This window comes from Pezoporus flaviventris, unplaced genomic scaffold (genome assembly GCF_033815535.1).
Source record: "Pezoporus flaviventris isolate CSIRO_AGI_PZ_B2104156 unplaced genomic scaffold, CSIRO_AGI_Pfla_v1 ptg000005l, whole genome shotgun sequence".
Classification (NCBI taxonomy): domain Eukaryota; kingdom Metazoa; phylum Chordata; class Aves; order Psittaciformes; family Psittacidae; genus Pezoporus; species Pezoporus flaviventris.
In genome coordinates, this window is record NW_026892553.1 from 14,227,087 (window position 1) to 14,254,077 (window position 26,991).

The window sequence follows — 26,991 nt, forward strand, 5'->3', positions numbered from 1 at the left end:
AGAGCCCTCGTTAGCCGTCAGCGGCGGGTCGGAGGAGCCGGTGAGGCGGTGCCCGGCCAGGACTCCCCGGTCGCCGGCCTCACATCGGAGGGAGCTGCCGGTTCCCGTCCGCCGGGCGGCTGCGCTCGCCTCTCCTCTCCCCGGCTACGGGGGAGCAGCTGTCCCGGCCTTGCTGCCCGCCGCGGCGGGTCCGCGCCGATGATGTCGGGGCAGTCGATCACGGACCGCATCACGGCGGCGCAGCACAGTGTCACCGGCTCGGCCGTGTCCAAGGCTGTCTGCAAGGCGACGACCCACGAGGTGATGGGCCCCAAGAAGAAGCACCTGGACTGTAAGTAGGACCCTGCGGTGGCCGCCTGCGGCCTGGGCCGGGGGAGGCCTGGCCGGGCCCGCGGTTCGCCCGGCGGGAGCCGCTTGGAGCCCCGAGGCAGCCGGTGCGGCCCCTCCTGCTTGTAGCAGGGCGGAGGGAATGTGGCGTAAGGCCGGGTGAACCCGGCTGGTTTGCTCTTCAGAGGTTGCTTTACACGTGGAGGGAGCGAGCTTTGTAACACCAGGGAACAAAATTAGTGCAACCTTGTGAACTCTTCCCGGTGACTGCTTCTTAGCCTGTGTGCTCTGGGTTTATTAATCCGGCACCGGGGCAAAAAGTGGGTTAAGTTGTGTGGGTTTACTGTTGTGAGCGAGAAGTTAAATTTTTAAGCACTCTTCTGTCGTTCTGTGCATGTGGCGGACTGCAGACTGCAATGTTTCTCTAAATACCATAGTTTTTTATCTTACGGCTCTTGAAAAGAGGTAAAAAGTGAGGTAAAGGGGAGGGTAAAGGTGGGCCAGTGCACCTTTCCAGAATGAGAGTATGTTGTCACTGTTATATTTAAACTTAATAAGTTAAAACACCTTTCTGCACGCCAAAAGAGGCAGAAAAATAGTAACTAGAACGCGTGATAACTAGAAAGTTATCGGTGGTGTTGCTTTGTTTCACGTTTTAGTAACAGGATAGCAATAGAAGTTACTGTTTAACTGCTCAAAAGTGCAGCCAGTGCTCCAAACCTTCTACATTATGCAGTACTACTAGAAGTGAAGTAAGCGTGTGTGTGTTTCCCCTGGGGAAAGAAGATATGAAGCTTTATGCTGGGTTCTTCAAAATCAGTGGAGCAGGATGGTAGTTTTGCAGGACTTGCACAAGTTGGTGGTGCTAAGGGGACTCTGCTGTTCCAGCCCTTGGAAGACGTATAATCAGTTGTATTTTTTGAGGGTAGTTTGGTGCTCTGACACTGTGACATTCTTCTGTTAAGACAGACTTGTTGTGTGAGAGCTTTTGGTGTGGATCAAATAGTTAAACACAAACAAATATGTGTCTCATTTGGTTTTGATCTGAATGAGTGGAATCCAGCTACAGCAGTGAATATTGCAGCTGCTGTGTTGAAATTAAAAGCCTTAAATCTGTGTAACTGTCAATTTATTTTTTTAAAACCACCTTTTTAAAGTTACGTTACTTTATCTCTCCTTGTGTTCTGCCTGTGGTAGAATAACTGCAGGAGGTAACCCTTGAGTCCAGAAATGGTAACATAACAGGAAGCCAGAAAGTGGTGAGTTTGCTCAATAGTTTGAAAGCTTCTGAAGCTTGAAAGATGTAGTGCATTGGTTGAAAAGATCCTTAAAATCATGACATCTACTGTAAGTTACCCTCACAAAATAAGAAAATTGAAGCCTGGAAAAACTCTTGAGAAGGGCATAAACTGAGATTGCGTTTTGGCTGTCAAATTCCTTTGGATATCTTTGATACAAACCTGTCCTGAGCTGTCAGTCTCCAGAGGGTCCCCTTCTGTGGCAGAGAAGCTCTGTGTTCTGATGTAATTGACTTCCTCAGACTTTGATCTAAGACAAACAAAAAGCTTGTTCTGATTTGGTGTTTGAAATAGAGGAATACTTTGGTGGGGTAGGAGGGGGAAAAAAAAAGGTGAACTATGGTACTGCAAATATCTCTGCAAGGGGTTGAAAAGAAATCCCAGTGCACATTCTCCACTATTCACTGGGCATACCCAGGCACTGCTGTTCAAACATCTGCAAGCCTTTGTGTGGCACTTTATCCCTAGTACACAAAACTTACTTGCATTAAACACAGGTAGGTAAAATACTAGTTTAAATAATGTAATCTCTGGGGAAAAGAGATCACACAGTGTATTTTCAAAGATACAGTGTGAGTAAATTATGGAGGAAAACATAGCGCAGATTTAATGCAATTCACTGCTAGTTGCACCTTGGTGCTACGTGTGTGTGTCATGCAAAAATGCTACACCATCTGGTATTACTTGTAATTGCTGCTAAAGAAAAAGCTTCAAGAAGATGTTTTTGAGAGTTGCTGTAGTTGTGTCAGGGATTGTGGAGGAGTATCAGTTTGTGCACTCTATTCAGATTAATTCTTAACACACACACACGCACCCCCTTGCTGTTTCCTCAGCAAGAAGCACTATATTACAATATGGGGTTTTACAGGAAGATGTTACACTTGCAGTGTTTGAACTAGTATTTAGGAGTCTTGGGTTTTGTCTGGCTACTAACTGCTGAGCAGTATAGTCTTATTTTTCTTGAAAAGAAAAAAAAAAACAAAAAACCCAAAACAACAAAAACAACAAACCCACACAAAAAAAACAAATCCAAACTCCAAACCTAAGCAATGTCAATGGGAATACTTGGTGGGTTCTTTTTTTTTTTTTTTCTTTTAAAGTAGGTCACAGTGGCCTAAATAAATCATCAGATCTATTTCTGTAATATTTTGTAATGTTTTAGAGTAACATAAAGTATTATACAGAGGCTGGTATTTTCTTAGTGAAGCACCTGAAGGTCTTTGTCTCTTTTTCCCCAGTGTGGGTTTCCTCGCTTCCCCTCCTTCTGAGTTTGGGTTGCAGTAGAGTGGGGCTAGATTATGCCTTTGGTGACATATCTCTTCCTGGCTAACTACTGAAAAGCCATAATAAAAAAGGGAACAAACTAGAGCTGCAGACAAGTTGGTAACTGGCTGAGTAGACCTGTGTGTAGGCCAAAATTTGGAAAGATACAATCCCCTAAATTAAGTGAATATAGTAATAAAGGAAAAAGCAACTCCTGTTTAACTTGCATATGTCCCTCTTAAGCGCAGGGGAGGAGAAAGCAGTTAATGTTACTCATCAAAACTTAAGACTTTTACATGGGCTTTGGAAATCTTGTAAGAAGTGATAATTCAGGTACTGTAGAATTGTATTATGCAGCAGGAGAAAGTTGCATAGGTCTTCACCAAATCATTCTAAACTTTTGCCAATAATACCACATTATGAGTCTCACACTTTGGGGTTGGTTTTGTATCTGCCTATTCTTACTTTTGGTAGCTAGAGCTCATGAATGCTGATGCAATATGGCTCTTGCAAGGGATACTTAAGTTGTGATACAGTACCAAGAAATAGCCCTGAACTCTTCCACAAGGAGTAAGGTGCCTTTCTTTAGTTTGAAACTCTTTAGTAATCTGTGAAGTAATTGAGGAAATTCAACTTGAAAAACAACAACAACAACATAGTTGTTTGTATCTATAAACGTGAATTTTACTCAACAATTGCTCTAAGCTTTAAAAAAAACCAACAAACTATGGGCTGTCGTTTATCCTTGTTTAGTGGGGGAGTGCGACAGAGTAGCTGAATTGCTTTGCTTCTGGTAAAGTAACTCTAAGTTCAGATTTAGCTATTATATAAATGAAACTTAAAGTTTGTTGGCAAATCTGGTCTATAAGGGTGCATTAAAATATTTGTGCCGGGTGCTCTTTTAAGTCTTCCAGCAAGAACTGTTGCATTCCTTAGGCTATGCTGAGAAAGTCTGCTGAAGTGGATCTTCTCTTTTATGTTTCTGTAAACTTATAGTTTATGGTGTAACTTTCAAAAACAAAATACAGTATTTTTTTCCAAGACTGTTGGGATTAAGGCAAGTGGTCTTAATTCTTCTATTTCTCTAGAGCAGTTTCAGTCCTGTGACAATGAAAGAAATACAGGAATATTAAACAACTATGGTTGTCTTTAACTCATGTATTTGCAGCTGTCTTGAGACAGATATTCCTGACTCAAGAAAAGGATTACTTTCTTGGTACTTGAAAGTTGACAAGTGTGTCTCTCTTTTTGTCAGTGCCTGGCTGGGAATTTTCCAAAAACCTGATATATAAATATATATATTTTAAATAGCTGGTTTGTGCATTCTGTTTTCCAAAGAGCTGTATGGTTTCACAGATGATTGTGCCAATATTTGATGAGCTGTGGAAGAGAAATACTTAGTATTCTTCTGGCAGTAAGATTTCCACATCTCTTCCAGGCTGCTTGAAGACCCCTGTGGTACTCTTCTGGTTTAAAGCAGTTTGATTTTAATTTCTCTTCCCCCCCCTCCCCCCCGCTCCTTCCCGGTGATGTTAAAATGTTTCTGAATTCCATTCTAGAAATAGCACCACAGTTTCGCTTGCAGTTGAAATGATTCCTCTGGGTAATTGGCAAAATGCTTTGAGTTGTAAAGTGTTGGTATAAGTAGTGTGATAAGAAAATGAGCATCACTTGCCCTACAAATTTCATTCCAGTTTTTGTTGCCAACATCCATATTAGTGTTGCTCATCAGTCTCAGGTGCATGTGTTCCTTTATATATCCTCATGTATGGTGGTAATAGCCTTTTCCTCTTTGTTACCAGCTGTAACAGATCCATAGTTTGTGTGTAGGCTTGTTTGATGTAGATATTCCTATTGCAGAGTCAGAAGAACATATTAGAGAAACAACACTTGCCTTTTCTGTTATGTATCTCAAGAGCTGGAAATTCAAACGTGATGCTAGTTTTATTTATGCTAATTGTAAAATAATAAGGAAAAAATTGCCCTGAATATCCTTATTAAAGAGTCTTTTTAAACTTAGATTTTGCAATTCACTCTTGGGAAACACCAGTTTTGGCCTATAAAATGCACTGAGATTTGTTTTTTTTTCATTCTTAGTTTACTATTTTAGAGATGTTTTGTTTGTTTAAGCGTGTGTTCTTTGGTGTTGGCAACTGTAGCTTATGAGTTTGTGCATTCAAGGGGACCAAAGACCTGAATTGTGCTAAGTGCCCTCAATAAAAATTGTCTTCAGGGAAGCCAGTGTTCAGCACACGTCTAAAGTGCATGGCACTTGCAGCTTATTCAAGTCATCTAACCTCAAACACAGCTTGAATTAAATTCTGAGTAGCCCTACTGTGTGAAATCTCATTTTGGTTGCCTTTTAAAATGGTCAGGCTCATATCTTACAGGAACAAGTAGAATGTGCTGAAAACCCTTACTAGCACTTTATTGGAATTACTAGAACTGCACTTCTAAATCATGTGGAGGTACATTTGTGGAATAAAGCAGTACCGTGTGAGTTCTCAAATGCACCTGAGGTCTATCAACTTACACTCTATTACTGTCACTTGACAGAAAACTTCTTTCAGTCTTGTGTACCAAAGCAGAAGCCAGTTGCTCCCCTCTAAAGGTAGACGGATATCTAGATGGCTTTTTATGGTTGTAAACCTTTATGATGGCATGAAAAGCTAAAGTTTTTTTTTTTTTACAAATGTGTGGCTTAAGGAGAGACAGAGGCATTTGATGTAGTTGCTAACAGTAAATTTCTGTCACATTGTGTCTGAGCAGCACTATGAGAACGTTGTAGACATAGCTATATGCAAGGGATCTCCCAGGTGTTCAGCATCATCTTGGACTCTACAGGAACAGCTGCTGGTAGACCTTAGCTTGAGGGAAGGTGACAAGATTGAAATCTCTGTGGAGAGTACTGGCAGTATATGAATGAAGTTACCTTGGCTAATTTGACTTGAGACCAGGAAGCATTTGGTTTTAATATGGATCTTCCCTCCCAGTAAGCACTCTTAATATTGAAAATCTTCAATGAAAAAATTGACTTTCTCAGTGGTCCTGTATAGGAAAAAGGCTTTGTGCAGAAATAATATTTTCAATAGGCTGTGTGTCTCTGACCTTAGCAGATCAGTGGAATTTCTTTAATTGCTCCCTAGTAGTAATGTTATAGGCATTGTTGCAGATATTGTAATGTTGTAGGTATTGCTCTATATAGAGTTTGTTGGTTGTTTAGTTTTTATAAACTTAGTGTAGGACTTGTAACATTTCTGTGCTGGTTACAGACACTTCAGTTCCCTGAAAAATACCAAACAAGTTCTCATTCAGTAGATGAGGCTGTTGAATTAAAGTTCGTGTCATCTCTGTGCATAAATTATGGAACTGGGACTTGTTTCATTATATGGAGCAATGGTTGTCTATGGACCGTTTGGATTTCTAGAAATGTTAAAGTACTTCTTAATTTGACACAGTGTCTGATGATGATACAGCTGTGAGTTGTGAGCAGCATGTATCAAATGACATGGGTTTTGAGACTCTTCATGTTTGTAAATACTGAAATGCTTTAATACTACTCAACAATAAAGTTTTGATGAATAGCTTGAAACTTATTTCCAGGGCTGCTCTTTCTTTCAGCATTTTGTGTGTTACTAATAAGGATGAAAGTTTTCAGCCCAGCTGTCATGTTTTGTATGTGTTTTGAAACCTTTGGCATCAGAATGAAATTAGTAACTTACTAGAACTGGCATTATATAGCTTTCTACTTCAGCAAGATACTAGCTAAAACTCATTATTAAAATCACTCTGGTTATTAAGTTGTTCTAAACAGTGATCCTTACTCAAAGAATTTAATATTCTTGACAGATCTGTAAGATACATTTGTAATCTCTTTTGTGCAGTGAAACAGATAGAAATTCTAACTGCAGTCTTTCTGTGAAGTATTTTGTGCGAGACTATCAATGTGTGATCTCTAAGTTCATGTTTAAATTGCTAACGATAACTTAGTCTGTCCTGTACGTGGAGCTAATATGACAAGTTGGCCAACACCCCAGTATTCAGTTGTTGCCCAACTTCCCAAGCATCTACTCTTCTTCAAGTACTTAGACAGACAAACCGCATGAACAGCAATGCTGCTCTGCAGCCAACAGGCTGCTCGCAGACTTGGCTTAAAGAAGAGGCCACAAAAGAAGCTTTTCAAACTCAATGTTTGCTTTTCTGGCCTTGCCCAGTCCTTAAGGTGTACTTTGATCACACCTGAGCCAAATTTAGCTCAAGAGAGAATAAATGTCTAATGTTCATGTCTTGAGGGATTTAGAATAGTCCTGGATTTGGTTCTTTGCTTTCTTCTCAGCAGGCCTTTTTTTCCCCAGGTATCTGCTGGAGCCTGTTCTGGTTTTGTACCAATACTCAGGCAAAGACTTGAAGTATTCTTGACTTCCCAGGTTAATGTTCTACTACTGAGTTTATAATCGGTCTTGGACACAAAGAGGGTTTTTTATATAAAAGCCTGAGACCTCCAATGGTCCACCACAAAGTATTTGGTTTGCATCTGTAGAATCAAATTCTTGCTCTTAATTCTTATAGAAAAGAGGCTTACTGCAGGTTTGTAGCATCTCATTTGCTATCATGTGTGTCGGTACGCAAGCTTAGGTTGGAGCTGCAGGGTCCTCACTGCCTGTTGATCTCATGAGGCACAGATGTCTCAGCTACTCTTTGCTGCTCTCATTTTTCCTGGTGGTTGATTGGTTGGGGGGGGGGGGGTATATTGTTGGGTTTTTGTTTGTTTGTTTGGGTTTATTTTATCTGTTTTGTTTTTTTTTTTTTTTCTAAGATTGAGTGGGTATCAGACAATAATTTGGGCAGAGAGTTTCTACTGGAGCAAGTCATTGATGATATGCTGAGACTCCCATAAAATTGAAATGTCTTTGAAGTTCATACTTGGAGTCTGTCAATAAAATGCAGTGAATTTGAGTAGGAATGTAAAATAGCTCAGTTATTTCTTATAATGCATCCAAGAAGAATTCTCAGTATAAAAAAACACAAAATAAGGATCCTCTTTGAGCATGCAGCTTATTGTAATGTTTTGATTTTTTTTTTCCTTTAATTTAGATCTAATACAGTGCACAAATGAAATGAATGTGAATATTCCACAGTTGGCAGATACACTCTTTGAGAGAACTGCAAACAGTAGCTGGGTTGTAGTGTTCAAAGCTCTAATTACAACACACCACCTCATGATGTATGGAAATGAGGTAAGACTTGATTACTTCTCTTAAAGCCTCCTTGGTAGTGTGTTAAAATTTTTTCTCAGTCTTTGAAACATTAGATGTGTACTTTGATTTTCAATGGTCTTTGTTTTTCCTCTGCTGATGGCTGGAAAGTACTTCTCCAGAGAAAAGAATACTCTTTCATTATTTCAATACTGAAATATATCAATATTTGCAATATATCTGCCGGTATCTGGGATGGGCTATGAGGGAATGATGAGTGACCTTTCTAGAATAAAGAGCTTTATGAGCTCTTTATGATGAGCTTTACTTCATTAGGCTGGTGCTTATCAGTAAGAGCACAGCAGAAGAGTCTTGTTGGCACTCCATAAATGTGCAGCCAACCTATTAATAGATAAGAATACTTACTAAAGGGGGGGAGGAATATGGTGACTAGAAGATTGGATCTTGGAAATCATCATCTAATGGGATAAATCTTCATACGTTGTTACTACAAAAGTTTCTCCTAAACAGGTTTCTGTTGCTTTTATTTCACTTTTAATTATTTCATCACTATTTATGAAAAGCTTCTCAGACAATACCATGGCATTAGAACTGTAGCCTCTCTTAGGCAGTCATTTCTGTTAGAAACTCAACTTTGTCTTGGTCAGGTGACAGTTTAGTCCTGCACTTGTGTGTAGGCATTCTCGTAATAAATAACTGTCAACTACTGGTAATATTGAAATGATGATTCTTAAGGTACTGCTTCCAGCCACTAAAATGCTCTGAAAACTCTGTTGCCTCCTCTCACTTCATTGAGATGACTTGTAAAACACAGTGTGCGCTTTGTTAATGCTTCCCCGAGTTATTTGTGTGCTTAAATTGTAGTTTCAACAGATAATAGGCTGAAATTAGAGGATAATACAAGGATAAGTAAAATTGACTGCTTGGAATTCACTACTTAGAATAAGTATGAAGCTAAACTGAATGCTGTAAGTCAGTTTCTATATTTCTCTTTTTTCCAATACAGTTCATATCTACACACTAAAGCTTGCAAGAAAACAAACAAACAAACTGAACCACAGTAAAAATTAAAAGCTTAAGAGCTGTGGGCTAGCAGTCAGTGTCTTATTTGCCTGTGCAGCATTTTGTAGTGGCAGAGAAATTTTCATGTCTGCTCCTCTGCTTTGAGTGGATGCATTTGAAACCGGAAGAGTTACTTTATACCTGCTGAGATAATGTGGCTGGAACACTAGTTCTGTAATTTCAGGTGGAATGTGAGTGGACTTCTTGCTTCTCTAATACATTAGAGAAGGCCTTTTTCTTATACAGATGAAAAATTATCAGATGTTGGAGTTCTATTTTAAGTAGAAGCAAATATAGCAGAAAGTCAAAGTGTTGTCTGAGTAGTTACTGTCTTGCAGTTTCTTGTTCAACATGACTACCTGTTTCTTATGATGAAGTTTTGGCTGAAACAGGTTAAAATTCCTGTCACCTGTGCATTGTGCAATACAAGACCCCCAACATCTGGAGGGTGAGGCTTAGCCCTGGACCTTTTTAAAATGAGATTCAGAACAGTAGCTAATTTTGAAATTGTATAGACACATTTTGAACATCACCATTCCATTCCTGACCATGTTACAACTGGTTTTCTTCTACATCTCTGTGAATGCAGTACTAAGTCATAGCGGTCATGATCCTCTTCTATGGACTAAAACACATACAAAGAAGCAAGAATGGCAAGAAATTGCTGTCACAGGAGATCTGTGTTCAACAGTGGCAGAGAAGCTTTTAAAACTGTCTTGCTACCTGAATGTGTTTGCCTCTTCCTCTTGTGTTATTTATGGAGCCAGCTACTATTTGTCAAAACTTTGTTGTTAGCCAGATCAGTGCATTACAATGTATATATATATATATATATATATATAACTATAACCCCAGCATTGCTGCCGCTTACCACAGTTCCAAAAGCATATTGCTACTTTTAAACTTTGTAACTGAGCGTGTTTCCCACTTCCACAGCACCAGCAGAGCTCCCTGAACTGTGGGAGCTTGGATAAAGCCAGTGGTATTTTTGGTTTGTGTTTTCCAGCTTCTATTCTATTCTATTCTAAATCACAAATTTAACCTAAGCAGCTTCCTCTAGGATTATTAATCTTTTATTCATGGGAAGTGATGTCTTTTTATTTAATTTTATATTTTTGAAATAGATTTTTGGATTTCAGAGCCTTTGCTAATCAGTAGCTTCTACTTTTCCTTTAAATTTTTCCCTTTTAACTGATTTCTATTGGTGATAGAGGTTACTAGAAACAGTTACAAGCTAAGTGTAGCGTTCTTGTAATATGCTTAAATGTTTTGACTCTCACAACAATAATATTTTCAACTTCTTCACCAACAGCGCTTTATCCAGTATCTTGCATCCCGAAACACTTTGTTCAATTTAAATAACTACCTGGACAAAAGTGCCATGCAGGGTAAGGACCTTTCACTGAAGGAAGTAACTGCTGCTTTTTTGCTCTATGTTGGTGCACTCTAGGAGAATGGTGACAAGGATGTGCTGTATAAGCAGAACCCCTTCTGATCTCTTGAGAATTATTTGCCAGTTGTAGAAAACATGTTGGGGTCTTTATGTGTTTTTTGAGGCGTTGCAGATAAGTTACCAAAGTCTTCAGCATTTTAGTAGGAAGGCACTTTTTAGACTAATTTTAAGAATATCTCAATAGGAGCTGCTTGATTCTTGCCTAATGTTTTATGCTTGGATCTTGCCTAATAGTTTAATTTGTTTAGGTGTTTATTTTCATAATCACAATGAATATTTTTCTAATGCTAGCAAGTTGGGAAGAAACTGTACCACCACATCTCAAGGTGAAAAACAGTGAATCTCAAGATTCTGGAAAGTGCCTTTGAGGAGATTTTTATGCAAGTTGATGAAAAATGGGCTTGTAAAAGAATAGTTTTTGAAAAGAGCTTAAAAATCCCTGTACCCCCTCAAAATGTCTAACTTACAAATGCTTAATTTTCAGGCTACGATATGTCTACCTTCATTAGGCGATATAGCAGATACTTGAACGAAAAAGCACTTTCATATAGACTTGTAGCAGTTGACTTCACCAAAATGAAAAGAGGGTAAGACTGTTGCTGCTGCTTTTGTTTGGTCTTCCATACGGGGGGGGGGAGGGAAATGGCAGTTGTTCTTGAGTTTACTGTAGAATTGTGTCCCTTTTGGCCCTTTGAAGCAGTATAGTGTTGTTGAAACAGCATCATACGCTGAGGTCTCTTGGTAACTTGTAAATATGTGTCTTCTGCTGTGTAGGATAGATGGAGTGATGAGAACCATGAATGCTGAAAAGCTTCTGAAAACCCTTCCAATCATACAGAACCAGCTTGATGCACTCCTTGATTTTGATGTAGGTACTTTAAACCCAGTGTTAAGTAACTCTCTCATTTTGAAGTGAGTTTCATTATTTTATTAAATACTAATTTACTTTCTCATTACTTTCTACACAGGCAAATCCAAATGAACTAACAAATGGTGTTATAAATGCTGCCTTTATGCTCCTCTTTAAAGATTCCATTAGACTTTTTGCAGCATACAATGAGGGGATTATTAATCTTTTAGGTATGTGAGAATTTTTTTAGCTTTTGAACTTTTGTATAAGATACTAAGAGAACTAAAGAATACAGACAGTTTCTGACTGCAGTTTCATAATAAATTGTCTCTGCTCCGTTACCAGTGAATTAAGCCTGTCCTAGTTTCAGTGGCAACTAGCGTAGGCTTAAACATATGCTTCTTCCCTAGAAGAATACATCATGAAACAGAAGCTGAGAGGAAAGGGTGAGACTAGAACAAAGATACCATATGTGCAGTAGGTAACCTTTGCATTTGGGCTGTACAAGTATTAGTGAGATACTTGGTATTTTGAGTGTTCAGTATAGTCACAGTATGATTGACTTCTGTTTTCTCATAGTTTATAGCTTAACTATTCACCTTTACCTGGTACCTGAGTCTCATGAGCCCAGTAGATGATATGTATGACTTTTTTTGTCCAGGAGCAATAAGCTCTTAGCAAGGCCCTATAATGATTACTTAAGCAAATTTTTGAATGAAAACATCTTGGTTTGTTCTGTTAATGCATTTACTCAATGAAATATTTGTCATTATATAGGGCAAAACCATAAAAAGTGAAGGATGTGGTTGATCCTTCTTTTGGTAGGTCAGTTCAGTGTTTGAATCACTCTAATGGTTCTGATGTCTTTTGGATATTGAGCCCATTTGCAAACATCACAGTATAATGATACAGGGTCTAAAAATGTAGATATGTACCAGGAATATTTTCAGTTGCTAAAATAATTTTTCTCATTGCCAGCTAATAAGCTGACTTCTTGAAAACATCCCCCTAAATACCTAATTTAACAGTTGCAGTGGTTCACATTCGCGCTTAAAAAAGCTGTGTGTTATATTCTAGTGTTCCAAAAGAGAAAAAACAGTGTTTTCTTTTGATTAACTTATTACAAAAGGTGTCAGGTTTTCATGTAAACTTTAAAATCTAAATAGCCTTGAGTTTCTCCTGTCTGAAGTTTGTCTCAAATTTACTTTTATAATATTGTCTTGGCTTTTTGCTGGGGGGTGTTATCTTACATGAGTTTTATTTGCATCCTCAGAAAGATATTTTGATATGAAGAAGAACCAGTGTAAAGAAGGCTTGGATATTTACAAAAAATTTCTAGCCAGAATGACCAAATTGTCAGAATTCCTCAAAGTAGCCGAGGTAAATAAATCTGTGTCAATGGAAAGGGTGTTGTTTTGCTGTCTGTACTGGTACAGTAGTCTATAGTCATAAAATGAACTTCATATACAGAGTAATAGCTGCTGAACTTTGCTATGCAAGAAAGTATTTTACAGATAGTATGCACTCATTAACATGAAGTGAGTTTCTTGGGTATCCTTTTTATTAGCCAGACAACAGAGTAAATTTTCTGTAGTGTTGTTATAAATTGCACAAAGTGTCCAGAATATATGAACTGAATGTTACAGTCTATTTACAGTGCTCTCCTTTACTGTAACTGCTAACAATGGAGATGTAATTTCAGTAAGCAATGCGGGTGTTTCTAATGCTGCCAGTAAGCTTTTCTGTGTTAAAGTTAGGCTGGATGAAAAGTTGGATTTGCTTTGAAATGCAATTTAATACACTTGTGATTGCTAACTTTCAGTGAAACTCATACCACTTCGTAAAGTTATTAATGTCCTTTTTTAGTATGTTAGCTTCTAGGTAACATTCAGACATCACTGGTTTTATTTTCATTGCCACTGCATGTAATAATGGACTTGTTTCTTTTTTCTTTTCTTTTTTTTTTTTTTCGTTGTAAACCCAGCAAGTTGGAATTGATAAGGGAGACATTCCAGATCTTACTCAGGTCAGTTTATGTATCTTATTGATTAACCCAACAGGTTCTTTTGCAAGTTCCTTCAGTTCGTAGGGACACTGTATTTCTAACCTAGGACCAGCCCAACAGGACAGAGGTATTTGGTGTTCTTTCTGTAGTGCAGAGTAACCTGATGAGCAGAATAAATGGCAGTCTGTCAGGAGACTGGCAATAAACTGGAGTGCCTTAGAGGTTTAGAGTACGCAGGCTGTTTAAATGGAGCCAGTGTGAAACAGTTAAAATCTAACACGTAAACTTTTGAACAGCCACATCTAATCCTGCACCACCTCACAAAATTAAATTTCATGTGTAAAAATATATTTACTGTGAAGATTTGCCTAAACTTTGCCAGTGTCTTTTTAATATGGAAGTCAAATTGAAACCACAAGCTTCCATTGTCAGTGTTGTTGCCAACGTTCCAGTTGGCAGTAACATTCCATCTGAAATAATACATGTTTTAAATACAAATCTTTAGTGCTTACTCCTAGCAATTAATATTAAGACCTTTAAGAACTTCTAGGCCTTTGTTCTAGGAAAGAAATAAGACTGACACCAGCAGTGTAAGAGCAGAGAATGAATGAAAACAGTAGTTTGATGTTTTCTGTTGGTGTTTGATCTCAGCATCTTAGTCTTTGACTATTACTGCAGTATTCAGTTGGTCTGTACTATGCTAATCAAATCATATTCAAGTCTGAAGTGGTAATTCACTGGGTTTGTGTGCACTTGTCTGGTTAATTGGGTCATTATAAGGCTCTTCAAAGCAATTTTTTTTCTCTCATTTTACTTGAAACTTCATTTTACTGCTTTTTATATCCGAAACTTTCAGTGAGCATAAACCCTTTATAGCTGCTGTTCTGACAACTTTTTCTTTCAGTTAATAGTTCGGCTGTTTTCTTGTAAGTGCACTTAAATGTGAAAGGCAGCTCTGAACTGTGGTGGTGCATGTCAGCATCCTGTGTATTCCACAACTCCTGTGCCGCTGTTAAGCAGTTCACTTCTATAGTAAATTTCTTGGCATTTATTATGAGTTGAATAATTGTACATCCATTTAGTGCCATGTTAAAAGAAGTTGCTGAAATTTCTTAATACCAGGCTTTCACAGAAATTTGATTTTCTGTGTGCTTACATTTCTGAAATATGTTCTGGCAGGATCATGTCTTTGATTCTACTCTGGTCTACCATATTTAATCTATCTCCTAATACTTTGTTTATGCTTCTGGTGATTATTCTGTTCTGGGGTATGCATGTTTCAGAGTTTCTTTAAACGGCTCTTGACAACAATGGGTTTATCTCTTTCGAGGTTTATTATTACTGCTGCTGTATAACTGTTTTCCTTCCTTGATACTGATGTTGACACTACTGCCACTTTTGCCAGCTCCTATATAGAAAATGTTTCCCTTCGTAGGTGCCCTGTTTCACAGTGATGTTGTTTACTTTTCTTTTATAGCTGTAATTGTATTTCATGAACATAACTGGGTCATTTTCCTCTGGATGTCAGTCTGTCAGATGTCTTTGGGTGGGGAGAGGGAGGCTGAGTCATAAAATACAGCCTGTTTCAAGTCATAATATCTGGGTTAGCCCAGACATCTTCCCTGACATAAAACTACGAAGAATTTCATCTCTGATGTTGTTGGATGTCTGCAGCAATGAGAGAATTCAGAGAAGTTACTGGTTGGTTGTCTTTAGGCTTTATGGTTGAAGGGGTTGTTTAGAAGGTTTTAGAAACAGTAAGCATAGAATATGCTTCATGTCTCTGTGCTGCTCCTTTTGAAGAACATTTAAAGAACAACTGATGTGCAGGATGGCACAGTTACTGGTGTATGAGATTTTGTTTGGTTTTAATGGATGTGGAAACTAATCTGTGTACTAAACAATGATGTGTTGTCTAGAAGCAATGTTTTATAAGTACTTTAACTTTCTTTTTATAAATACTTTTACTAGGCACCAAGCAGCTTACTTGAAGCACTGGAACAGCATTTGGCTTCTGTAGAGGGAAAGAAAACTAAAGAAGTCTCCGCTGCCATCAGGTGAGCAGCCAGTGAATTACAATGATTGCCCATACTTGGGATTTGTCATCTTCATGCTAAGAATTTTCAGGATTCAGTCATTTGGTGTTCTCGAATTTTATTCATTTCCAAATATATCTTCCTAAAAGTATAAGTGAAGCATCTAGTGAGTAATAGTCTGATAGCTTAGTCATATTTGAAATCTAGGTATGTCTGCCTGTAGCTCTGACAGAGTATTATGCTGTAATAAACCACTGAGCTGAGACTTTGTAGATTATTCTTTTTAGCTTTTACTTGTTTCAAGTCCTTTGGCTTATAAGCCTTCTAAGGTATTTGGGTTTTGAGGCTCTTTTTACCCAGGATAGGATGGCATGTATCTGCATTGTCCATTGTCCACCTCTCAGACTGAAATTATCTTAAAACCTACTCATAGAAGTTCTTTGATCCCTTCTCAGAACAGCCAAATTAGCTGAGATGCTTTGTGCTGACAGAAACTTTGTTGGGTTTTTTTCTGTCAAGTACAGTATCAATACATATGAACAGTAAGTACTTCTGATGGAAGAGTCAGAGAGATCTTTTGGCTTAGGCATTCTCCCACAGAAACGTGGTAGATGTTAATAAATGTATCAGTGTAAGCTACATTCCTGAGTTGCTGTCTTATTCCTCAGGTTTTTTGTGTGGTTTTGCAAGTATCTGAGGATTTACTGCACAATACTCTGCTAAAAACTATACTCTATAGGGGATAACTTTGCTTTATTCACTGTTATATGTATAATATGTACAAACAAGCTTTCTGTGTCTCTGTCACTTGAATAGAACAGAATTCCAATCTAATCTGTGTGATCTTAAAGAAAAAAGACAGCTGGTATGTTTTGCACTTTCCAGTTCCTACCTGCTGAAACTTGAGGAAGTAATCCTGTGTACTCACACTTCTTTTTCACCAAACTTCATTATTGGGGTGTCTGCTTTTCTTCCCTTACTCTGTTACAGAAAAGACTGGAATGGAGGGGGAGTGACACACGACTAAGGCACTTGATGATTGCACTATCAGTGATGTATATCTGACTGCTTCTTAATAAAACTTTTTTTAAATCATTACTTTTTTTAGAGCTACTGCCCTATCCAGGGCTGTCTCCACACTTGCCTGTACAGGAATGCTGTTTAGGAAGATGGATGAGAAAGAAAAACAGCAGGCATTGGAGGAGGAGCAAGCTAGACTGCAGGCACTTAAGGTACTATATTTTTTACAAGTTTATATTCTGAGATTTATTGGAGGGTTAACTGTATACAGGTAGAAACCAAGTTTGGCTTAAAATTTAGGGGTGGGGGTGGTATAGTGAACCTCTTACCTTGAGAGACCAAGGCATGATTCTGTAGGATGTAGGTGTAATGGCTGCTAGAAGTATGTGGTGACTCTTTTACCAGGAGTATGACTTGAATAGGAGGCAGCTAATACAGATCATTTATATTCTTCTTTACAGGAGATTGTTATTTATCTCAAAGATTCACAAAATGAGAGTACAACAATTCTAGGTTACATCTTAGCAGCTGAACATACAGCATTGCTGTCGTAAGACTGATTATTGGTAGGAGGGAGTTACTTTTCCCCATGATGTATGGAATATGGCTTTAGTGTGATTCTTCAGTCATGTTGCTCACAATGAGGGGATATGCTATAGTTCTGCCCACATTTAACTGCTCTTATTTATAATTCTGTAGTTTACTTTGAAAAGCAGTTTGAACTCATACATGTTCAGGTATAATTCATGGACTTTGAATAATAACATATTTGAAGTGTGGTAACATGTAACATTTGGATTGTATTCTCTCTTGGTTCCTTGATGTGCTTTTGTTTGCTCATTGGTACTTGTTGAGTAGTCCTCTTGATAATACCTCTCTACTAAGGCCTGAATCCTGGTCCTTAGGTCCCTTTAACCCATTTATAATACTGTTTCCTGAGAACATACTCACTATAAAATCTCAGTCATGGCAAAATGCTTCTCTTGGTGAAAGCTAAGTCTGTAATTCTGTTGTGTCCCAGGCATATACAAGTGGGGCAGTTGGAAATTTTTCTTGCGTTGCCTTAACATCTCTACACATGCCTTAACAATAAAGCAACTCTGCTCATGTCATCTGGAGGTCACATCTTAAAACTATTTGGAGTGTGAAAGCAAAGTTTAATGGTAATGCAGAGTTGGTTTGTCTCTGGAATTATAGAGATCTATTGAAGATTCTTTCCTGACAAAAATACAAACTGTGTATCTCATCTTTCAGGAGCAGCGATTAAGAGAGATTTCTGTAGTATCGAATTCCGTTTCCAGATCAGCATCCCCAAGCACCTTATCAGAAAAAAGTGTGAATACCACTGTAGCTGTTGACCTCTTTTCAGTACCAGCACCCACAACAAATAGGTGAGAGATACTTGGCTTTCTGAAGCCAGCAGAAATTACTGCACTGGCCTGTAGCTCCACAGTCAGCTGCAAAGCAATTGCAGCTTCTCAAGTGCTTCTCCAGAATAACCTTTTGCTGATGCTTTCCTAGTGTATTCCCAGAAATTTTGGTTACAGCCAATAATAAGTACTTAATTACTAGTTTTGTTTTGTATTGCTATTATTGGTGGGCTGTTAGTAAATAAGAGAAAGTCAGATGGGTGTGAATGTTCATACAACACAGGAATACAGTGCCTACTACACATCTTAATGTTTCCCTCTCTCTTCTTATTCAGCATGCCCAACCTTTCTAGTGACCTTTTTGATCTTCAGCCTGCGTTTGTTCCAGCTGTGCAGAGTACTCCAGTTATACCCACATCACCAAGCAGTGCTTGGGGAGGTGAGCTGATACCATGATTTGACTAAGCAGTAGGTGAATTCTTGGAATACAGGAATAAAATACAAATTCATATTTAGTTGAATGTGCATCTTAAACCTTAATTACTTTGCATCCAAACATTTCTGTCCTTGACCAAATATAAGTCACCTGAAAGCTCTGGTGAACTGTTACAGAAAAGTTACCTTTTTTAACACATAGCAGTAGTGTCAATTTGCAGTAGATAAAATGGAGATATTTAATAAAAGGGAACAGATAGAAGAAATGTAACTAAGAAAATTAAAGTGTAAAGATGCTGGGAAATACAAACTAACCAGATGTAACTGAAAAGATGCTGGACTAGTATTCCCATTCCATTAAGTGATATTTAATATACTTTTCATTTAAAAGATGTTGGTGACTTCAGAGTTCTTACAACATAGCTGTTCTTTTCAGCTTCTTGTGCACAAAGTTCTCTGTACTCTCACCAATCCTTCCAACGTATAATGAGGATAGATGTCAAAGAAATGTGTTAAATGATGAAATAAGACAACGTTAACACTATTGTAAGTGTTGGTATTTTAATAGGTAGAATTGATTACCTTTATGTGCTATTTAAAAGGTAGATTCTTGAAGCCAGAAATGTAGTTGCTAGCTTTTTTGATTGGTGAATGTTGTGTCATTCTTCCTCTCCCACCCAATGGCAATACTACAACTATTTTCCCTAAATAGAGCTGTTAGTTTGTTTTTTTTTTTTTTAATCTGAAACTAAGAATTTGAATCTTTTAATGGGCAGATCACTAGGTGGAATGTTTAGGATTTGACTTTGTCTAGAGATTCTCATATTCAATCATTTCAGTCTGGTTTCCTTTTCCATTATTTGTACTCTGTATTCTTTCCTTCACTTCTGCACCTGAAAGGTCCTTTCTCGTCCTCAAATGGTTGTGTTGGTTCTCCACCTCATCTGGACATCTTTGACATGAAGCCAGTTGAAGAAGCTGTAAAATCTGCCACCCCTTTCATCAATTCTGCTTTTTCCTCCAAACAAACGGTGGAACTGTTTAGTGGTAAAAACCTAACCAAACAAAACTCATTTCTTTGCAACTGGTGATGATTATGCTAAAAAACTGGGCCCTGTAATCTTTTTGTGCTTTGGACCTATCTTCACTTTTATTAAAAAGTGAAAATGGTGCAGTAATTCTAGACGTAGCAAAAGATATGCTTCCTTAAAAATTTATTTCTATAGTTGAAACAACTCCTTATTGTGTTCAGCTTGCCCAGCATAGATACCCTAAGGCTTGTAATGTTGCTGGAATTTTTGCTGCTTCCTTTCAAACTGCAACCTTTCTGCTGTTTTGTAATGGGGAATGCAGGAGCCGCTTGAGCTTTTCAAATTTGTTCAATAAAAAAAAATCCTCATTTATCACTAAAAACTCTAAAACAAAGACTTAATTTTTGATTCTCTTCTTTCTTTTTCTCTTTCAAACTGATCTGATTTTCTTCTCTCTTTTTACAAAGATGACTTTAGTGGTCAAACACCTACATATGCTTCTGTGTGTCATCCTCTGACTGTTGATGGTAATTTAATATTTTTTAACTTTCTAGTTTGACTGTGATGAGTGGCATTACTCCATGGCCGTATTTGAATACTCTAACCATTTTTTTCCAGGTTTTCCTCTTCATTCAGCTCCTCCAACAATTAACGTGGACTTTGATGCTGTTTTTGGAGGAAAATCTACAGCACCAGAGTACAGGACTACAAATGGTAACAACCAGCTCATGACTAATTTATACCCTCCAGGCAACACTTGCTTAACAGTTTAACATAATTGCTATTGCAGTTTAAATTTAGAATCACAGACTGGTTTGGGTTGGAAGAGACCTTAAAGCTCATCCAGTTCCAGCCCCCTGCCATAGACAGGGACACCTTCCACTAGAGCAGGTTGCTCCAAGCCCTGTCCAACCTGGCCTTGAACACTGCCAGGGATGGGGCAGCCACAGCTTTCCTGGGCAACCTGTGCCAGCACCTTCCTAATCTAAATCTCCCCTCTGTCAGGTTAAGCCATTCCCCCTTGTCCTGTCACTACAGGCCCTTGTCCAAAGCCCCTCCCCAGCTTTCTTGTTGGCCCCTTTAGGCACTGGAACCTGCTCTGAGGTCTCCTCAGAGCCTTCTCCAGGCTGAACAAGGCCAGCTCTCTCAGCCTCTCCTCATAGGAGAGGTACTACAACCCTCTGAACATCTTCGTGGCCTCCTCTGGACTGGCTCCAACTTTAAGAGCATAGTACATTTGCAAGCTGATTATAGAGCTGATAGATAATTACAATTGAGCTGATTGTCAAGTTAAAATTAGCTTTGTGTAATCGCGTATACTGTAATAATAACTGTTTCTTCTCCTCTTTTGGGGAATGAACTTTGAATGTGGCCCTCTGGATATCTTTTAACTGGTAAGTTTATGTTAGTCTGTTTTCAGTGCCTATGACTTCAGTGTTTTCTTTTGATACATGATAATGAGTTTCCTCTAACTTCATTGAAATGCATTGTACTTTATGTAGAATATATTTATAAATGTATATATAAAAATGTGCTGCTTGAAGAATAGCTGAATTATGATCTTTCTCTTGGTTGTTGGTATTTTACTATGTATTCAAAGTCCTTATGAACATACAGCAAAGGAACTCTTGCGTACATTCAGGATACTAGCAGTATCATGAAATTGCTGATTTATTTTTACAAGACCATTTTAGAAACTGTCTTTTAACAACCTCCCTTCTTCAGTTTGAGGACATTCATCTGAATTTAAAAATAACATCAGTTACTGATGAAGAAAATTAAAGATTCTAATGATTAGTGGCTACAGTATAGGATTGTACAAAAAAACCCAGAGGTTAATTTATGCTTCAGTCCAAGTGTTAAACACTTTCAGCATGTCGAACCTCCGCTTGTAAATAGTCAAACTACTTTGTGTTCTATAAAGAAAATACCTCCCTTATGGATGGAATGGATGTATGGCTTATGGATGCCATAATGGATGGCTTATGGATGTATTTTGTGAAATGCAATGGAACTTTGGTTAACAGTTGCTTTTTTTGTTCTTCCTTTAGGTTTTACCCTTCTAGATGATGTATTGCAACCCACAGGACCACCACAGAGTCAAAGAGCCCCTTTAGCCAGCCAGCAGAATGGAAAAATTCTGGCAAATGACCTCGATTCTTCACTTGCTAATCTAGTGGGAAGTAAGTATGAAGCTTTTAAATCTTAACTTTCCCATTTGTTACTGAAAACAAAACAAGCTTCCCCCCACCCAAAAAAACAACCCAAAACTTAAGGATTTTGTCTGTTTCTCTTCTCCCTTCCCTCTCCCCCTAGATCTTGGCTTTGGAGGAACTCCGCCCAAAAAGTAAGTGCATACATGTACTTATAATGTTCCCACATGAGTATTTGATAGTCTCTGGCAGTTTACCAGCACTAACATGGCAAGAGTCTCAACTCTTGAAAGTAATCTGGTACCAAAACCAGCAATGAAACAGTGAGATCGTGGTCAGTTACTCCAAAATGGTCAACCTTAACTTGGAAGCAGTTCAATGAATTTAGTTTTGCACTTACTGTATTTTTATGTAAGTATTTTATGAAGCACCATAGAAGATCTTGCAGTTACATAAAACTCTAATTATGCTGTACAGTGCAGTAATGATAGTTTACTTTTAACATAAATCAGAACCCTCAGACATCATACTTGAACCGTGAGTAGTTACTGAAATCCTCAGTGTTTCCTCTACCTGTAGATTTCAGCTGTGTACCTGTATTAAGGCATGTTTTGGTTTTCCATTATGTTGTTGTTACTCTAGTTGTTGACTTTGAGAACTAATAGCACAGTTTCATTGTAGATCGGATATGCAGTGGACCCAGCCTACAGAGAAAAAACTTACTGGTGGAACGAACTGGCAAGCAAAAACAAACACATTGACCACATGGAGCCCTACTCCCTTACCCTCTATTCCACATATGGTAACTCCTCTATTATTGAAATCACACTTTGTTCTAGCAAATGCTACTTCCCTACTTGTATTAACTTTAAAAGTATAGCAAAGGCTGCCTGGGACAAGAGTGGGGGCCGTGGGGAATGCTTGTAGGATTGTTAAACTGAATAAGGTAGAGATTTTAGTATATTATATTTCCACTCAATGTAGAACTTGTCTGTTAAAGACCTGAATAATCAGCCTTTCACTTGAGATGTATCTCAGTTCATAAATTCTTTTGGAATTGAAACAAATGACCTCAAACCAGAAAATTTCTCACATGCATGTTTGAGATGCTCCCATCCTCCCTCCCCTCCCTGCCACACACACATGCACCTTAAAGAGATCTAAAAATGTATTTCAAGGGCAAAACTGCTGTTCCTTCCACTTTTCATTCCTTTTTCAATTTTATCACATGAAACACTGCTGCAACCTTTAATTATCAGGTCAAGCAGCACTTCGGCCTTTCGGTAGTGCTCAGCAGCAACTTCCTATTTTTAACACAGTACAAAATACTAAGTGGAAGCTTATAGTTATTTAAATGAAGAATTTTTATTCCTTGGAGAGATATTTGTAGCAACTGACTTTCCCTGTTCTTTTAAAAGAATTTTGTTCAAGTATTCATACAAATACAAACCCCTTCTGAAATACAGCTGCCTTAGAGGGACAGCTAGGGCAATTACTACATGAGTTTTGGACTGCTCTTTGTCTGACTTTTATTTTCCGATAATAGTAGCTTTGCTTGTAGTGCTTATTTTCCTCATCTTACATGAGTATGCTCATTCAGAATTATCAGAGTTGAATAGAATCTTAAATCCAGTATTGGTCTTAAACAAAAATCAGAATTCAGATGAGAGGATGTCTCAGTTGTATAGCACTTACGTGAAACTTGTGAGACCATAAAACCTTTTTATCCCCACTTGGAGCTCTCAAACCTGTTAGAACACTGATGTGTTTTTATTTTTGGAGGCTAAAGGATACCTGAGCATACATGGATCACTGTGGATTTGGGTTTTGTGTTTTTATTTCATGTGTTCATGTTTAATAGCTCAGCTATGAGCATCTTTCCAATACTGGGACACTGATTCTAACTGCCCTAGCTTGGTCTGTGGTATTCAGAGCACCAACCATTCAATTCATGTTTAGTCTCCATACTCTTTCGTAGAGAAGCATTTGAACTAGCACTTCTTTTTTAATACAGTGAGCACTACTTAACACTGCATGGCAATATGAAGTGAAGTGCATGCATCACTATGCCTGTGAACATAGCCTGTTCCAAGCTATTATCAGCTTAAGATGCTCTTCATTTTTCTTTTTTCATATTGTGATATGTTGCAGACATCAGAAACCAGTATGTCAGCAACATTGACCTGACTATTTGTTTCTCAAGCTGAATGGTCACTGGCTTCTTTATTCCTCTGCCTTTCTCTCGCATAAAGGGAGGCAGAAGGAGTATTCCATGCCCTCCAACAGCTTCTCACACAAATGTCTGTGCAAGCAATATACTCAAATGTGGCTGGATCTTTTAAACATTCTAGTCTTACTAGTGATAGTTTTCTAGGCAGAGAGCCTGTCCAAGTTAACAGGCTTAGTTACTGATCTTACTTCCTTGCACTTTTTTCCTCCTGCTTTGTTTTCATAAATGAGTTGAGCATAGTTAGAGACAGTTCTGGCCTTGAATCCACCCCATGGTTAGAATTTCCAGTTCAAATACCTCTTAAATAATTTTCTATCCTTACTCCTTTTGCTGTGCCAGAATGGAGTACACTATCCTGGATATGTAAGTCAATTTCTTGTAAATACATTGGTTATTTTAAGTATTGAAAAATAGATGTTTTTTACAGTTTTGTATCTATTACCAGCATGCATGAGCTTATCTAACATGAAGATTTTCTTGATTGAAGGTACCTGCTCCTATCACATACCCACTGACCACACCTCAAGTGCCTGTATACGGAATGGTAAGAAATGGAATTGTCTTTGTATTCCTGAAAAACCGAGTTGTCTCCTCCAGTGGGTTTCATGGTTGGCATTATTATAGTGAAATCATTCTGTAACTTATATGTATTGTTTCAAAAGATCGATAGTGTGTGAAACCTGATGGCTTTGTCACACTGTGCTTTGGAAAACATTGCTCCAAATGCTGTACAGCGTGGTTTTAAAAAGCTCTGACTTTACTACGTGTGTGTGTTTACATGCTTGTTTTCTACTACTCACAAAGCAAAAAGATCTACTAGAATTAGTTTGAATTTTATATATCTGTTTTGTGGGGGGTTTGCTTTTTTTCTAACAGGTACCTCCTCAGGTTGGAGCTGCTCCTTTGATGGCACCCCAGACAATGATGTATACACAGCCTGGTCTAAGGCCAACAAACCCTTTTGCACCTGTTTCTGAAACTCAGGTGAAGTGGTTTCCTTAATCTTGACATCACATTGAAACTTTAGTCTTGGTAAAACCAAGCAAATGCTTCATGAAGGGCTACTAATGTATTTCTTCATTTGAAAGTGGGAGCTCCTCCGTCAAGGGCAACAGCTTTTGCTGGCTGGCGAGGAAGCCAATTCAGATAGTGAGAGCATGTAAATGCAGGAAGAAAGTAAAAATCAGATTTAGTGGCTAACTCCTCACTGTGTCAGTATTAAGAAAATGGGAGTGGTGAAGATACATAGAATTTAGATTTCCTGTGATATAAGCTGGATGCTTGGTTTAGTCATGCTGACTAGAGAGGTGGTGACAGCTTCCTGAAGGAAAGGAAGTGAAAAAGGCACGGACAAGGTGATTCAAGCTGAAGAAACTGTGTACTCCAAATATGTTCATCTTCATGTTCTTTGGGGATTTTTTAAAGTCAAACCTTGCAAGAAGGCAGTTGAATAGATCATAATTAAACCACTGGGGAGCCATGTGTGATGTGACTAATATGTAATCTCTGCTTCACAGATACAGTTTATGTAGAGCCGCCAAAGCAGCAAGATGTGAGAACAACCAAATACTGGTAAAAAAAAAACCACAAAAAAAGACAAGACTGAATTTTGATCTTTCCATGATGTATTCCTGAACAGGGCAACTGTTTCTTCCCTGTATAATACAATATTAGTTTGAATTTCAATGCTTTCAAGGTTCTTGTTTATAACAGTCACTGCAGTGTGAATGTTTGTTCACTGATCTTTTTTTCTTCCTTCAAACTGCTCAGCAGAAAACTGTATTTTATTGAGGTTGACTCAGAAGGTTCAAGCTGAATTATCATCTTCAGAGCTGAGATGGAGGGGTATCATGATTGCTCTGCAACCTTACTCATCAGTGGATTACCATAGGAAGTTAACAGAGGATATCAAAGCTATTTATTTTCTCCATACAAATTCTGTGGCTGTTGTAACCAAGACACAACACAAATGAAGTCGAGCAATAAAATTTTTATGTGCTCTAATGAATACTCTGATAGAGTAATGCTTGCATTATCATAAGGCCAATATTGTGTGAAATCAGACAGCTTTTTCACATTAGGATAGCTTATAGCAATTTGCGAACTTTATAATGTGAGTTTGAAATGCTGTGAATCAACAAGATATATACATATTACATTACATATATATATATTAAAAATAATAGATTGCTCCACTGGTATGTGGTGGGCTGAAAGCCTGTAATGGAGCAGGGGAAACAAGTGTGTTACAGAATGGCACGTGCAGCCTCTGACCAGTGGCAGTAGCTGCATTTCCATCGAGTATCTTCTCTGCAGATAGTGTCTTTCATAGCTCAAGAAGAGTAACTTTGGGAGCCAGTGAATGCCAGGTCCCCGGGAGCAGCAGGTGGGAGCAATTTGAAAATCTAAGTGCAGAAGAGGCAAGAGATCCAACTTTTTCTACAAAGTCCGTTTGGTCAAAAGAAGCAAACCTTGCAATAGTGCTGCCACTTGTGACCTGGCACCTCTATGGAAATTACCTGGCTGTAGGGAATAGCTTGTGCTGCTTTTCTGAAATAAGAACCTAGTTGTAAATCATATAAAAGTAATTATTTTTAAACATGTAAATATGTGCAAACTTTTAGATAATCTTTTCTTTAATGCTGCAGTAATCTTTTTCTTCTGTAGTAATTTCAAGGTTAAAATGCTATGTTAAGAAATCCAGACTCTCTTTGAGAGGAAAATCTTTTAAATGAACTAATTTATGAAGTACGCTGTTCATGATGCGTACAGACTTGTGGCATGTCTTTTGTATTTACCAATCTTCCTCCAGAACTGCAGTTGGCTGTGGAAATGCCTTATCTTTTATTTCCAGTGTCTGATAAAAAGTGATACCTTTAAAACAACTGAAAAAAATTGTTAATCAAGTAAATGGAGTTGGGAGCAACCTTTCTTCCAGAAGTTTTGCGGCAGAGTTCAGTGAAAAGCTCTCCTGTAAAATCACTTCTACTCATGATTAATATTAAAGCTGAGTTTTCAAATAAAATAATAGTTTTCTATTGTTGCAATAAATAGACCTCCAAAGCAGCATGTCTTTTAGCTCTGGGGAGTCTATAATTGCAGAACTATCTCTGACTCTCACTATGATAGGCCTGAGGAATTTGTCAAACTGTCCTGCAGAGAACTTCTAAAATACCACATTTTGCTCATATTCCTGCTTCCTAAATGCTTAATTCTGTCTAAAGAGTGCAAAAATAGTATTT

General features: G+C 38.1%; 1 protein-coding gene across 6 annotated transcripts; it reads left to right on the forward strand.

Annotated features, from left to right (window-relative positions):
* Nucleotides 1-21: 21 nt before the first annotated feature.
* On the forward strand, nucleotides 22-25,757 carry LOC133265500 (phosphatidylinositol-binding clathrin assembly protein-like). Of its 6 annotated transcripts, XM_061446115.1 has the most exons (22): nucleotides 22-331; nucleotides 7,983-8,125; nucleotides 10,479-10,554; nucleotides 11,104-11,206; nucleotides 11,394-11,487; nucleotides 11,588-11,699; nucleotides 12,743-12,849; nucleotides 13,454-13,495; nucleotides 15,446-15,531; nucleotides 16,619-16,742; nucleotides 17,785-17,921; nucleotides 18,236-18,339; nucleotides 19,236-19,382; nucleotides 19,834-19,893; nucleotides 19,985-20,080; nucleotides 21,433-21,549; nucleotides 21,683-21,713; nucleotides 22,201-22,321; nucleotides 24,089-24,112; nucleotides 24,237-24,293; nucleotides 24,626-24,733; nucleotides 25,267-25,757. In XM_061446115.1, exons 1-22 carry the CDS (start codon nucleotides 199-201, stop codon nucleotides 25,279-25,281), a joined length of 2,037 nt encoding a protein of 678 aa, XP_061302099.1. In that variant the 5' UTR covers nucleotides 22-198; the 3' UTR covers nucleotides 25,282-25,757. The 6 variants fall into 6 exon arrangements, 5 of the variants coding, with proteins under 5 accessions (XP_061302099.1, XP_061302100.1, XP_061302101.1 ...); XM_061446116.1 differs by lacking the exon at nucleotides 24,089-24,112; XM_061446117.1 differs by lacking the exon at nucleotides 19,834-19,893.
* The last annotated feature ends 1,234 nt before the right edge of the window (nucleotides 25,758-26,991 follow it).

Coding starts and splice junctions, on each gene's coding strand:
- LOC133265500 (XM_061446115.1), top strand. CDS start 199: ATGATGTCGGGGCAGTCGATCACGGACCGCATCACGGCGGCGCAGCAC. Junction 19,894..19,984: donor TCATCCTCTGACTGTTGATG/GTAATTTAATAT, acceptor ATTTTTTTCCAG/GTTTTCCTCTTCATTCAGCT. Junction 22,322..24,088: donor TACCCTCTATTCCACATATG/GTAACTCCTCTA, acceptor TTGCTGTGCCAG/AATGGAGTACACTATCCTGG.